The sequence below is a fragment of the Nymphaea colorata genome, chromosome 12, assembly GCF_008831285.2.
Source record: "Nymphaea colorata isolate Beijing-Zhang1983 chromosome 12, ASM883128v2, whole genome shotgun sequence".
Classification (NCBI taxonomy): domain Eukaryota; kingdom Viridiplantae; phylum Streptophyta; class Magnoliopsida; order Nymphaeales; family Nymphaeaceae; genus Nymphaea; species Nymphaea colorata.
Window position 1 is genome coordinate 21,371,612 of NC_045149.1, and position 15,579 is coordinate 21,387,190.

The window sequence follows — 15,579 nt, forward strand, 5'->3', positions numbered from 1 at the left end:
AATTTTTAACTAAAGGGCACTATTAATAAATTTTAAATTTTTGAGAAGCATCAACATGTAAATGAGAAAAATTGCCCTAAGGTATCAATACAGAAATAACTATTTTGTTTTGGTCCATATTGCCCACAACTGCTTCGCCCCGGGCTTGAACTCAACCAAACTCAAGCTGGGCTTGCTAAGACTTGAACCCATATAGCTCAGCATCAGCTAATTAGCTCAAACATGGCTCATGAACTGACCAAGGGCGTGTTCTTGGTGGTAAATCTTCTCTCTTATTTTTAAGCAAAAAAAAAAAAGATTGGTACTTCCAGGGTAACTTCATCAACGTTCGAATGGGTCTTGTACTTTTAATGACTGGAGAGAATGTCCGGCCCATTAAACACGCCCCAAGTGAAAATAAAGTCACCGAGTAGAACTTCCTTTTCCTTATTTTCATTTCCATGTACACACTGTGCCTTCACTTACTAATACGAGATTCGCATCATCAATTTAATACCAAAGGTATGAGGAGAAACACATCCCAACATAAACGAAACAAAAATGAGCTGCCAAACATTTAATTGAAAAGAGAAATATTGTCACCATTAGAGCAAACTTCTTGCATACAAAATCCTTCTTGATTCACCAATCTATAGCACAAAAAAAGTGTGTATAAATCTACTTACAAATTCGATGGAACACCCCCTAAAAGTTTCATTAATGTGAGACACCCATCCTATATATCAAACACGACCCTATATTTCTTTGGACTTTTAATCTCTTAATATTGAACACAATAACTATATTTCTTTGGATAATATATGTTGTTGAATCTTGGCTTAGACCAGGGTGGTACAGGAAGAAGTCTCCGGATCCCACAGAGCTGGCAAGAGGTACTTCCTACCATTAAGGCCCACAGCGTTGTAGCTAGCGCCGGTTGTAGGGTCTACCAGAAGGCTTCCGGCGTAACCCGGGTACGAGCCCTTACCATACATGCCGGGGCAAGCGGAGGCTGCCTCCAGCGGTGCACCGGGGGCTCCCTGGTAGTAGCCGTTTCCGAGCGGGTTGGTGACGGCGCCGGCGAGAAGCGACGCGACGTTGATCACCATGCCGTCCATGCCGACGTCGCCGTTAGGGGCAACGAGGGGCGGGGACTGGGGCCCGTAGATGGGCTGGTGGAAGGGCCAGGCACAGGTACCGGGGCACTGAGAGGCGGAGTTGCCGGCCCAGACATAGGCGGCGGAGGGCGGGTGGGCTCCGTGGGTCCCGCAGCCGCCCATGCAGAAGCCCTCGACGGCCACGTCGGCGGAGGTGAGGACGAGGGTGAGGGACCTACCGCCGGCAGCCGACGGAGCGTGCCTGGAGGCCAACTGGGAGATTTGGGCCCTAGTGAGGGTCTTGCCCAGGGAGCAGGCGGAGTCGAGGGTCTGGCCCATCAGCACCGGCACGACGGAGGCGGCGAAGGAGCCGGAATTGGGCACCGCAGCAGGGTACTTCTCTACGGTCCTCCACCAGGTGGAGACGGTGGGGTGGCCGGCGGCGGCAGAGGTCGGCTGGTGGAGGGAGTTGATGAAGTCGACGACGATGGCGCGCTGGGAAGGGGTGAATGCACCGTACCAAACGATGCTCAGGGGGAGTTTTCCGGTGAGCAGGGGACCGTTGTGATACTTGAGAACGAGCGGCGGAGGGGTGTAGAGGGAGGCAAGCTTCCTCGACCCTCCTTCCATAGACAAGGAGAGCTCCGCCGTGCAGAGGAGCACTGCCATGGCCAGTAAGGCGCTATAGGAAGAAGCCATTGCTCCAGAAACAGAGAATCGGACAGGGAGGAGAGAGGAGGAATGAGGATGATGATGATGGTGATGCGAGATGAGAGGAGGAGAGGTCGCTTATATAGAGGAGGAAAGGAGGAGTCAGCCACACCTCCCCGTCCCATGAATGAAAGGGGAGAAGGGAAGGAGGCGGTAGGCTTCGCTGGTACATGGTTGGAGAAGAAGAGTCGCATTGGAGGTGCGTGAGATGGGACCCGAACCTTCTCATTTATGCCTCAAGGGGTTGCCAAGTTCTCCTTTGGTTGACCACTCGCTCATTATTGAATTCTATCTTTTTCTTTCTCCTTATGTGACAAAATCATATGACCCACATTGACACCGTCAACTTTCTCCGACCTTCAAACAGGAAATATATAAAATCTTTGGGTTTAGACCCAAACCATATCAGATCCAAATCGTTAAATTGAGTCCATATCAACAAATTCATCAAAGTGGTTCCCGACTGAAATTGGTTCAACCAAAGACCCGATCCAAACCTACACCACATTGCCAACTCCTTGTTTATCTCCAAAGCCCTCAATAAATGTTGGTGCTTGTTGGGTCCCAAACACAACGTCCCTCTCTTTCTCCCTCCCTCCCTTCCAAGGAAAGCAGAGACGTGCACGTGTGCAGTTTAAAAAGCGGATCCACATAACTTCATATGTCGGCAGCCAAAATGCCATGCAATGAGTCATGGGCCGTAAAATTTGATCCGTTTAGTCCACACCCCAAACACTCATGACCCATCAATTTCCTCATTTATTACTAGCAATTGATCTTTATATATATATATATAATGATTGATTGGACTATTTAGAGTCATCCAATTCATTTACAGGGTCATTCTATCTATCACCATAGATTGTTCAAAGAAAAAGAATGAGCAAATGCATAAACTAATATTAAAATATGAAAATGTCAATCATTTTTTTTTTCTTATTTTTTTAATATATCCATCAGTCATCTTGATAGATAAGACATTTCTTATGAGTGAGCTGGATGATTTTGGATAGCTATAATCATCATTTACTCCTTTTCACTTTCTCTTTTTCTAGGTGGACAAATATACACACACATATCTTTCACTTTCTCTCGCTCGACATATATACACACACATATACATATACATGTATGTATGTAAACAAAATAAATTATAAAAAGAACAAGTGACATTTGAATCATATAGCCCTAGTTTCCATCTTTTTGCCTTTTTTTTTTTCCTCTAAATAGCAAATTTGTATGATATATATATATATATATACACACGAATGAAGATTGCACCTATATTTAGTATTTCTTCTGACATTGACATTCTTGGTGTGGATGTTTTAAGGGGTCATATCTTTTGGTTATTGTTTTTCTTACCAAAAGTTTCGTAATTAATGTCATTTTTTATTATGGTGGTTTGCTTTGTAGGAGCTGTTCAGTTCGATCTTACGCATCAAAACTCGCTATCGGATGGCATGGACTCGTGAAGGAAGCCACATTTCATCTTGAACAGCCACAAGGTTCAAATCAAGCTGATCCAATAGTCAATTTAGAAAAGCAGCCACCATCTCTCTCTTTCTCTCCGGTGTCCTATGTAGCTGTGCGAAAGATGGAGGAGTTTTTGTTTTATAGCATAGCCGTGATCGAGGCCCCAAAAAGCAGGTTAGGTCTATTACTACATGAAGAAGATTTAAGGATAGTCTTCTTCTGATCAACAAAATCTGATGCAGATCACAAGATGGGTACTTAAACCATAATGGGGAGCCTTAATTTTTATGAATATCTATGTAGCTTCTTTTGTGGTCCCAAGTGGATCGGGTTCTACTCCGATTTATTTACGCACATCACAGAGATCCAATTCAATTGAGTTCCATGCAGGTTTTTACCCATATTGGGGTTTAGAAGCCGATTTCGAGTCCGATATTTCATTACTGGATCATGTTTTGATTGGCGAACTAAAGTAATCAAAGTTTGAATTTGGTTGGTTTTCACGTAAATTCGATCGGTTGACATTCCTACCTACTAGTAGGGGTGAACAACGAGTCAAGCTACTCGAGCTCGACTCATTAAAGCTTAACTTATGAATGAGGTCGAGCCATGTCATTTGCTTAACGAGTCGAGCTCGAGTTCATGCCTCGACTCTTTCAAATAATTGAGTTGAGTTCGAGCTCAACACGTAACTGCATAGTCGAATCGAGCTCGAACCTTAATCGAGCTTGTCGAGCCTTAATCAAGTCGATATATTCAAACGAGTTTATGAGTTTGTCGAACCTTAATCGAGTCGAGCTCAAGCTCAACACGTAACAATGATATCAATTCTATTCAAATGAGTTGTGTCGAGCTCGAGCTCAACAGATAACGACGAATATCAATTCTATTCAAACGAGTTTTTTGAGCCTTAATTGAGTCGAGTTCAACACATAACGATGAATATCAACTCTATTTAAATGAGTTTGTCGAGCCTTAATCGAGTTGAACTCGAGCTCAACACGTAACGCGGTTTTGTTGGGGCACTTCAATATCTTACATTTCCTAGACCAGATATTATATATGTTGTGCATCAAGTATCTCAATTTATGCATGCACCTAGAGATACTCACATGGATGCTGTCAAAAGAATATTTAAGATATCTTAAAGGGACAATAAGAGATGACTTAGTTTATGGTAAGAGTGAAAATATAAATGCTGGACATCAACTTATGACATTCACAGATGCAGATTGGACTAGAGATCCCGATCAAAGAAAGTCTATTTCTGGTTTATGTATTTTCATTGGACGTAATCTTGTGTCTTGGAGTTGTCGAAAGCAAAAGGCAGTAGCAAAATCCAGCACTGAAGCTGAATACAGATGCATGGCTGCAGGTGCTGTTGAAGTTACATGGGTTAGACATTTGCTAGAAGACATTAGAGAAAAGATTAACACATCAATATTAATGTGCGATAATCAAAATGTTATTAACATTGCCTTTAATCCCATACAACATGGTCGAACAAAATACATTGAGATTGATCAACACTTTGTTAGACAAAAGGTGGAAGACAAGAAGATTCAACCTATTTATGTTCATACAAGTGAACAAGTTGCAGACTTATTTACAAAAGGCTTAACAAAGCAACAATTATGGTTTCTCAAAGGCAAGTTGTACATGGTGCAAAACCATGCACAACTTGAAGGAGGGTGTTAAACTATAAATCCTTCACCAGCACGTTAAAGAGGAGTCTCTTAGGATTTTACATCCTTGTAAAATGTGTTAAGATATTTAATGTTCTTGTAACATATGAAGAGTTTCCTAAGATTCTATCTTATAGTTAATATCCTTGTAATATGTGAAGTCTCATAGGATTCTATATTGTAGTTATTATCCTTGTAATATGTGAAGTCTCCTAGGATTCTATGATGTAATTAATGTCCTTGTACCTTGTAAAATCTCATAGGATTTTAGGATTGAAGACTCTTAAAATTCTGGAAATGAGATTATAAATAGAGACAGTGCAAACCACTTTGGTCATGACTTCTTCTTCTCTTCATCTTCTTTTTGTTCACTCTTTCTCTATATATATTCATGCGTGAATGCTGATTTCAGAATTGAGATACTGGTGCTTGAATTTCTTACAGTTCTTTGCTACAACTTATAGTTGGGAAAAGTACGTAGTCTTAGGCACTGGGAAGTGACCTAAAGGCCTAGGCTAAGCCACCTTGGTTGTCCAAACCAAAAAAAATATTGTTCTCTTGTCTCTTAACCTTAAAAGAGTAATTCTTTGTTTGTTCTATCTTCTAGTTTTTCATTTAGGCGGAGTTTTCTTGAACCCACTTTGATCCTTTTCCTTCTTTTTATCTTTCCCTTAATCTTTTTTCCCATTTTGTCGAGTAGGACCTCCTAGTTCCTGCTTGGTCCTCCTTGTGGGGTTCACCATCTATTCTCACCTAGTGCTCTCAACTAAATAGCTGCTACATAATTTCCTTGCAGATATCGGGCTCTGTGCCCCATAGATTGTATGGTGGTATGAATATGTCCGGTACCATCAATTTACCAAGAAGGAAAAAAGGATTTGGGTGTACAGAACCACATGTAGATATAAATAATTTTTGCAGTTCCTTAAAAGGTTTGTTTAATTTATTGCAGATACTGTCAAGCAGATGAACGCCTCTCTGAGGCTGTCAACTTTTTAGACCTTGGTGATTGTGCTCATTGGGAGCTTCTGCAGGTTGGATTTTGGCCTGCATTTGGAATTTTTTTTTTCTCACTACCATCATTTAATACGCTTATCTATTTTTGAACTTCAACTACTGGTCATCGAGCTTAAAGAAGAAGATTTCTTTCCATTATGAGTTGCATTTGAACCCACTACAACTTTGACATAGTCGGTTCTGTCTGCTACATCACTCCCTCTCCTGAACAAGTTGGACTCTAGTAGAGATTGATGCTCAACATGATTGTTGTGGAGCTTTTCAAGTTGTCATTTCAGATATCCTTGTTCAGGCAACAAGCCACTGAAACGATCAAGTCATTGAAATGAACATGTGGATATTCCTAGCTACCCACTTGTTCATGTTACCTGTTAATGCTTCTGTTCGTTGAGATAAACTGGCTTTGCCTCTATGTTTTCCAATTCTGCAAGAACCTAATCGTTCTATTTCCTGTTGTTCATAGGCGATGCTCAATCCAGACTATCGCAAAAGGCCGATGGCAACGACTGTTCTAAAGCATCGGTTTATGACCGGTGATGTTCTTTAGAGTTCTTTACCTGACTCACGAGAGGAGAGGGAAAACACACATTTTTTTGCACTAAAACATATACAGACCAAAGTTTTATTAATTTTCATACTGTTGGGAATTCATCATTGACAAGAAGCCCTTGTCAACTAGTTGTAAGTCCAACCGGCGACCTCTCTTCTGACAAATAAGTCAGAGCTTTCAAGATCAAATAGTCAGATCCTCATTCAGGCTTGATCCTGAAACTCTGGTTCATGATTTGGCATCTGATTTCTACGACATCTCAGACCTTTTCGTTACTTGATTAGTTCTAGTTAGTCAAACCTTTAAATCTCAGAACCTGATTACGGCTGCTGGCTCATTCACACATCTGGCGGTTGGACCTTTGGTGGCTCTGAGATTTCAGGATATCTATGTCAAAGTTTCTGTCACTTTCGTTTCTAACATTTAACCAGGCTTGGATAGCATGAATGCATTATAATAAATAAGTTTATTGTGTAGAAGCTCAAAAATAGAGTGACAGAACTCTAAAAATACATGTAACTTTTAGTCCAAACTTTTCTCTCACCATAATCGTTCTTCTGTTGGAGATTTATAGAAGCTTCATGATGGAGGATGGTATCTTAGCATTGAGAAGGTCCACGCATTCGAGTGTTTGTTTGCACATCCTACTTGCAAACATAATGTTTTTCTGTTGAAACCTATCACAAGTTAAAAGCCCGTAAATATGGACTTTACAAGATCCTTCTATGCTCAGGTAAAAATGTGTACCTTTTAGTCCTTCCCAATGATTGGAATATATCCCCAGTCTTCAAAGTTGCCGACCTACACCCCCACCATGACACAATTGAATCTTCAACTAATATTTAGACAGAGGAGACTAGTCATATGCATAGAGATTCTTCAGACGCATCAGACCCACAACGAGATGTATCAGTCGTTGATGTGTCCAACAAGCTGGGTCCCGAACTTGTGATCCATTTTGGGTCTTAGAATAGATATTATCTATTTTGTTTTTGAGTTTGGATCTTTTGTTTTGAGATCCGAGATTCATTTCGGATTTAGGTTTTAGCCTCTTTAAAAAGAGCTCTTAATTCTGTTTTAGAGCTAATTACTGACGAAGAGAAACCCAATTTGTCTTTGCTTTTGAATTCCTTTGTGTCTCCTGCATTTTCCTGCTTTGTTTGCATTCTTTGGTGCCCTTTCTGCATTACACACACATGCATGCATGCATGGCATAACTTTTTGAGAACTATGGAACATCAATTTTGCTCTTTCTAATTAACTTGATTGGTAGTTTAAAAGATGTCGCAGATAAAGTTTTTTCTTGTCATGTTAATTTCCATAACCTCCTTCTCTTGAAATAAAGGTAGTTTATATCTTGAACGATGAGTCTATTTTACAAAGTTCGCTGCCTTAGCTTTAATAAAAATTCTTTCATTTTCAGTTTGTACTTTCCGCCTGCCTTTATTTTTTTGTTCCTTCGAAAGTCCATCAGAATTAATACACTCTTACCGAACATATGACAAACACTAAAAGTGCATTGACAATGCGAGTGGGACTTAGCAACAAGCACTTGTGATGTAATGTGACATTTTTATGGCGCATTTTCGATGCCATCACTTGTATGTTTCAATTCTTTTCCAAGGGTTCGTGGATCTAACAAAAAGTGAAATGGATGTATAAAAAGGAACAATGTTATATATAAACTATTTAATGCGATTAATGACAAGGATAGACATTTTCCTACCTGTCTAAACCATTTCTCAGCCGTTTCACCTCAAGAAGCTGCAGCAGTCCCTTTTCAAAAAGAGAATTCAATCTTTCCTTTGTCTTAAATGGGATATTTCACCTAAACTTACGTGCTCCAGTTTCAAACATTTCCATTATCTACCTGTTTTGCTTTCAAACATGTAATTGCTTCAATAGTTGAGCACATTTCTCTGTGAAATATTCTGTTTAGATGGCTTGGATCTTGATCTGTCTTTTGCAGAGAAAAACTACCATGGCCCTATTCTTCCTTGTTCTAAAAGCTACCATGACCCTATTCTTCCTTGTTCTAAAAGGAAAGATAGACTTGAGCAGGGCCAGAGCCAAGGTAGGGCTCGCTTGGGCCCACACCCCACCTAAAAAAAAATACATGTAAATTTTAGAAAATTTCACTTGTTCTATATAAAAATTTTGAAAAATGATATTTCGGCCTTAGTAAAAATTTAGAAACTTTAATTCGGCCCTCTTGATGAAAAATTTCTATGGACTTCAATATGTAATGAACCTCATATACCTGCACCCCATTCCCACACTGAGCTCAGGCTTCTAATTTGACAAATTCAAACCTAGATCTCGGTATATTTTTGTTTGTTGCAAAAAAGAAAAAGAATGCTTAGGACAACTAATCATGTAGTTAGCCGTTTTTTAAACCTTGAAAAACCTCCAAGAATCTTCGATACAAGATTAAACTTCCTCGCAATAAGATTTTACACTTCAACATGCCATGTGGCAACTAAAAAAACGTTTATAACAAGAGAATTTAGGTTTTTTTCAGAGATATCTGCCAGATAAACATGACTCTAAGTGCAAAATTACAAAATTTATTAAATCTTTAGTCATATAGATGCGGTAGATGATCTTTATCATATTTTAGCACCTAAGTTGGCAAGATTTTCAAAAGGTCCTGGCTATGTTTTTGTATGTATCAGTAGAGGCTGGAAAGTTGGAAAGGTGTGAAGATAGTGACTCCTAGCCAGATGACAACTTTGTAGCCACTATAACCTATGTGGAATTTGCACTGTACAATAGATTCAATCTAGCTCACACTTGCTAATTATATTGTTTGATTCACCACATATTCTAAACTTGTCACATAGCTATGATTTGATCTTGAGAAATTGGTTACCATTCTTCGATTTTTTTCATTGCTAATTTGAGAATCTCTTTTGAACAACTTTTTTCTTTAGGCAATCTCACAATCATAAAGAAGAAACCAAGAGTGATGAGCATTTTTGTTGCTATTAAAGCAACATCTAGATAGTGGTAGCTCAAGATTAATTAGCTCTTGCGTTGCTCACTAGGGGGCTTTTCATGCACTATAAACATCACCAACAAAAGGTGGGCACTTTATTTCCATGACTGCAAATAGTTCGGTTTTGGACTGGATAAATAAATGCAAATCAGATTTTTGGACAAGATTTGATATAGATTTGGATCAGTTCTGATATATATATAGCTGATAAAAAAAAAAAGAAAAACTCATAATTGAGCAAGGAAAAATAAAGGAACATACTAAGAGGCTTGCAAAAAGTGTCTCCTCGAGGTCGTGTTTGATGGCCTTGATTATAGGTTGCACGATAATGCGAACTGGGTATGAGCAAGATCGACGCAAGTTTAGCTTCAACTCCACTAATTTATTAAACAAGTTGAGTTCAATGAATTCACTTAATTAAAGAAGCCGAACTTGAGTTCGATAGGCCATGCTTATTTAAGCTTGATTATGCTTGTTGAATGTGCATGTAGAAACATATTTTTCTAGTGGTCATAGAAAATGCCTTGGCCACACTTTTTAAAGCTTGAGCTAAGGGCAGAGTCAGAAATTTTTAACTAAAGGGCACTATTAATAAATTTTAAATTTTTGAGAGGCATCAACATGTAAATGAGAAAAATTGCCCTAAGGTATCAATACAGAAATAACTATTTTGTTTTGGTCCATATTGCCCACAACTGCTTCGCCCCGGGCTTGAACTCAACCAAACTCAAGCTGGGCTTGCTAAGACTTGAACCCATATAGCTCAGCATCAGCTAATTAGCTCAAACATGGCTCATGAACTGACCAAGGGCGTGTTCTTGGTGGTAAATCTTCTCTCTTATTTTTAAGCAAAAAAAAAAGACTGGTACTTCCAGGGTAACTTCATCAACGTTCGAATGGGTCTTGTACTTTTAATGACTGGAGAGAATGTCCGGCCCATTAAACACGCCCCAAGTGAAAATAAAGTCACCGAGTAGAACTTCCTTTTCCTTATTTTCATTTCCATGTACACACTGTGCCTTCACTTAGTAATACGAGATTCGCATCAACAATCTAATATCAAAGGTGTGAGGAGAAACACATCCCAACATAAACGAAACAAAAATGAGCTGCCAAACATTTAATTGAAAAGAGAAATATTGTCACCATTAGAGCAAACTTCTTGCATACAAAATCCTTCTTGATACACCAATCTATAGCACAAAAAAAGTGTGTATAAATCTACTTACAAATTCGATGGAACACCCCCTAAAAGTTTCATTAATGTGAGACACCCATCCTATATATCAAACACGACCCTATATTTCTTTGGACTTTTAATCTCTTAATATTGAACACAATAACTATATTTCTTTGGATAATATATGTTGTTGAATCTTGGCTTAGACCAGGGTGGTACAGGAGGAAGTCTCCGGATCCCACAGAGCTGGCAAGAGGTACTTCCTACCATTAAGGCCCACAGCGTTGTAGCTAGCGCCGGTTGTAGGGTCTACCAGAAGGCTTCCGGCGTATCCCGGGTACGAGCCCTTACCATACATGCCGGGGCAAGCGGAGGCTGCCTCCAGCGGTGCACCGGGGGCTCCCTGGTAGTAGCCGTTTCCGAGCGGGTTGGTGACGGCGCCGGCGAGAAGCGACGCGACGTTGATCACCATGCCATCCATGCCGACGTCGCCGTTAGGGGCAACCAGGGGCGGGGACTGGGGCCCGTAGATGGGCTGGTGGAAGGGCCAGGCACAGGTACCGGGGCACTGAGAGGCGGAGTTGCCGGCCCAGACGTAGGCGGCGGAGGGCGGGTGGGCTCCGTGGGTCCCGCAGCCGCCCATGCAGAAGCCCTCGACGGCCACGTCGGCGGAGGTGAGAACGAGGGTGAGGGACCTACCGCCGGCGGCCGACGGAGCGTGCCTAGAGGCCAACTGGGAGATTTGGGCCCGAGTGAGGGTCTTGCCCAGGGAGCAGGCGGAGTCGAGGGTCTGGCCCATCAGCACCGGCACGACGGAGGCGGCGAAGGAGCCGGAATTGGGCACCGCAGCAGGGTACTTCTCTACGGTCCTCCACCAGGTGGAGACGGTGGGGTGGCCGGGGGCGGCAGAGGTCGGCTGGTGGAGGGAGCTGATGAAGTCGACGACGATGGCGCGCTGGGAAGGGGTGAAGGCACCGTACCAAACGATGCTCAGGGGGAGTTTTCCGGTGAGCAGGGGACCGTTGTGATACTTGAGAACGAGCGGCGGAGGGGTGTAGAGGGAGGCGAGCTTCCTCGACCCTCCTCCCATAGACAAGGACAGCTCCGCCGTGCAGAGGAGCACTGCCATGGCCAGTAAGGCGCTATAGCAAGAAGCCATTGCTCTAGAAACAGAGGAATCGGAGAGAAAGATAGTTAGAAACAGAGGAATCGGAGAGGTAGGAGAGAAGAGGAATGAGGATGATGATGATGGTGATGCGAGATGAGAGGGGGAGAGGTCGCTTATATAGTGGAGGAAAAGAGGAGTCAGCCGCAGTCAAGTTCTCCCCGTCCCATGATAATCATGAAAGGGGAGAGGGGAAGGAGGCGGTAGGCTTCGCAGGCATATGGTCGGAGAAGAAGAGTCGCCATTGGCGGTACGTGAGATGGGACCCGGACCTCCTCATTTATGCCTCAAGGGGTTGCCAAGTTCTCCTTTGCTTGACCACTCATTCATTATTGGTTTCTATCTTCTTCTTTCTCCCTATATGACAAAATCATATGACCCACATTGACAACGTCAACTTTCTCCGATCTCCAAACAGGAAATATATAAAATCTTCGGGTTCAGACCCGAACCATATCAGATCCAAATCGTTAAATCAACAAATTCAGCAAAGTGGTTCACCAAACACAACCCCGACTGAAATTGGTTCAACCAAATACCCGATCCAAACCTACACCACATTGCCAACTCCTTGTTTATCTCCAAAGCCCTCAATAAATGTTGGTGCCTTGTTGGGTACATCCCTCTCTTTCTCCCTCCCTCCCAAGGAAAAAGCAGAGACGTGCACGTGTGCAGTTTAAAAAGCGCATCCACATAATTTCATATGTCGGCAGCCAAAATTGGCCATGCAATGAGTCATGGGCCGTAAAATTTGATCCGTTTAGTCCACACCCCAAACACTCATGACCCATCTATTTCCTCATTTATTACTAGCAATTGATCTTTTTATATATATATAATGATTGATTGGACTATTTAGAGTCATCCAATTCATTTACAGGGTCATTCTATCTATCACCATATAGATTGTTCAAAAAAAAGAATGAGAAAATGCAGAAACTAATATTAAAATATGAAAATGTCAATCATTTTTTTTTAGTATATCCATCAAGCATCAGGATAGATAAGACATTTCTTATGAGTGAGCTGGATGATTCTGGATAGTTATAATCATCATTTACTCCTTTTCACTTTCTCTTTTTCTAGGTGGAACACATATCTTTCACTTTCTCTCGCTTGACATATATATACACACATATACATATATATGTATGTATGTAAACAAAATAAATTATAAAAAGAACAAGTGACATTTGAATCATCTAGCCCTAGTTTCCATCTTTTTGCCTTTTTTTCTTCCTCTAAATAGCAAATTTGTATGATATATATATATATACACACACGAATGAAGATTGCACCTATATTTAGTATTACTCCTGACATTGACATTCTTGGTGTGGATGTTTTAAGGGGTCATATCTTTTGATTATTGTTTTTCTTACCAAAAGTTTCGTAATTAATGTCATTTTTTATTATGGTGGTTAGCTTTGTAGGAGCTGTTCAATTCGATCTTACCCATCAAAACTCGCTATCGGATGGCATGGACTCGTGAAGGAAGCCACATTTCCTCTTGAACAGCCACAAGGTTCAAATCAAGCTGATCCAACAGTCAATTTAGAAAAGCGGCCACCATCTCTCTCTTTCTCTCTGTTGTCCCATGTAGCTGTGCTAAAGATGGAGTTGTTTTTGTTTTATAGCACAGCCTTGATCGAGGCCCCAAAAAGCAGGTTAGCTCTATTACTACATGAAGAAGATTTAAGGACAGTCTTCTTCTGATCAACAAAATCTGATGCAGATCACAAGATGGGTACTTAAACCATAATGGGGAGCCTTAATTTTTATGAATATCTATGTAGCTTCTTCTATGGTCCCAAGTGGATCGGGTTCTACTCCGATTTATTTACACACATCACGGAGATCCGATTCAATTGAGTTCCATGCAGGTTTTTACCCATACTGGGGTTTAGAACCCGATTTCGAGTCAAATATGTCATTATTGGATCTTGTTCTGATCGCCGAACTAAAGTAATCAAAGTTGAAATGTAGTTGGTTTTCACGTAAATCCGATCGGTTGACATCTCTACCTACTATTAGGGGTGAACAACGAGTTGAGCTCGACTTATTAAAGCTCGGCTCGTGAACGAGTTCAAGCAAGGTCATTTGCTTAGCGAGTCGAACTCGAGTTCATGAGTCGACTCGTTCAAATAATCGAGTTGAGTTCGAGCTCAACACGTAACTGCCGAGTCGAGTTGAGCTTTAATCGAGCTTGTCGAAACTTAATCAAGTCGATATATTCAAACGAGTTTACGAGTTTGTCGAAACTTAATCGAGTCGAGTTCGAATTCAACACGTAACGATTGATATCAATTCTATTCAAACGAGTTTGTCTAGGCTTAACGATGAATATCAATTCTATTCAAACGAGTTCGTCGAAGCTTAATCAAGTCGAACTCGTGCTGAACACGTAACTATCGAGTCGAGCTTGAGCTCGAGCTGCTTCCTTCGAGCTATTCTCAAGCTCTAGCCTAGTTGAGCTCAAGGTTTCATTAGTCAAGCCGAGGTCGAGCTGACTAAACTCGGGCTGGACTCAGCTCGTGTTCATCCCTACCTACTACTTGATTCTGAAGTCTGTGCAGTCACAAACCATTGCTAGGATCTAGCATTGGGACCATGCTCAATCCGACCCCGTAGACTTCAGAACTTGATCTGTTTATCTTACAAATAGCTTTCGGTTTGGTATCCGGACGACACATAAATGCGATATTGTTTAGTAGTCTACTTCCTTTTCAGGGATCCCTACATCAAAATTGATAGTCTATGTGTATATCTATCCTACTTTGCCTCAAAATATTTTGGCTTGTTCTTTATTGAAGCATATGCCCAAACTATGGACTTTTATACATGTGCTGTGATAGGTTTTTAGACTAGAAACTAGGGGTGTGAATTTTTTAGGTACAGGCAGAATACAATCATTGTCAGATAAAGTGATATCTTATACTGACTAATTGAAGATGCAAGTGAAATTCAAAATATAAACATCTACATGCAATTAGGTTCGAGTTCCATCAAAATCAGATTTGATTGGAAAAAGGTAAAGTCGCTTGATTTAATATTGGGCTTGGTTTCGTTCACCCAACTTGACCAGTTCGAGTTTCATTAACTTGAATACATGATAAGATCAGCCGACTGAAATATAAAACAAAGTTTTGTCAAAGCTGGCATACGGATTTCTCCCTCGATTTCAATCTTGTGTTTATCCAGTTTTACCATCTAGATGTGATTTACATGGTTGATTTGACAAAATCGGCACAATAAATGGCTCTTGGTTTGCCTGAGGAGTCTAGCGCATTGGGCGGCAAGACGGTCCACTTCAAACGGGTCTATGTGTTATGAAACACTTGTTGATCGTCATGACCATGTGCTCTACTCTTTTGAACAATAAAAAGGTTTCGAAGTAAACTCTTTCCGCTCACAATGGACTAATATTTTTACAACCATTGTGGTTTCTCCATCAATGAGTTTCATTGTTTTGAACGGCTAGAAATTTCAAAGAGATTTCATTTTTTATGGTTTTTAAAATTTTCCAATAAATAAAAAAACTGAAACAATAATTAATTTTCAAAATTCAAAATCGTTTGGGTCAACATACGACTTGGACCTGGATCCAGCTGGGAAGCCAAAGGAATGAGCTTGCAGTGGGAAAGCATGATGGTGCCTGGAGCTACCACAGGCCAATCATGACAACAACAGCAGCCGGCCACCGCAGCGGCTGGTGGTCCAA

General features: G+C 41.0%; 2 protein-coding genes across 2 annotated transcripts; both read right to left on the reverse strand.

Annotated features, from left to right (window-relative positions):
• Nucleotides 1-639: 639 nt before the first annotated feature.
• On the reverse strand, nucleotides 640-1,845 carry LOC116265343 (protein EXORDIUM-like 2). The gene has a single exon (XM_031645901.2). The coding sequence runs from the start codon at nucleotides 1,773-1,775 to the stop codon at nucleotides 819-821; it is 957 nt and encodes a 318-aa protein (XP_031501761.1). The 5' UTR covers nucleotides 1,776-1,845; the 3' UTR covers nucleotides 640-818.
• An 8,773-nt stretch (nucleotides 1,846-10,618) lies between these two features.
• On the reverse strand, nucleotides 10,619-12,060 carry LOC116266410 (protein EXORDIUM-like). Its single transcript, XM_031647619.2, has one exon. It carries the CDS (start codon nucleotides 11,850-11,852, stop codon nucleotides 10,896-10,898), a length of 957 nt encoding a protein of 318 aa, XP_031503479.1. The 5' UTR covers nucleotides 11,853-12,060; the 3' UTR covers nucleotides 10,619-10,895.
• Nucleotides 12,061-15,579: the final 3,519 nt, after the last annotated feature.

What these genes read in the sequence shown, in the direction of transcription:
- LOC116265343 (XM_031645901.2), bottom strand. Translation starts at nt 1,775, where the DNA reads ATGGCTTCTTCCTATAGCGCCTTACTGGCCATGGCAGTGCTCCTCTGC.
- LOC116266410 (XM_031647619.2), bottom strand. Translation starts at nt 11,852, where the DNA reads ATGGCTTCTTGCTATAGCGCCTTACTGGCCATGGCAGTGCTCCTCTGC.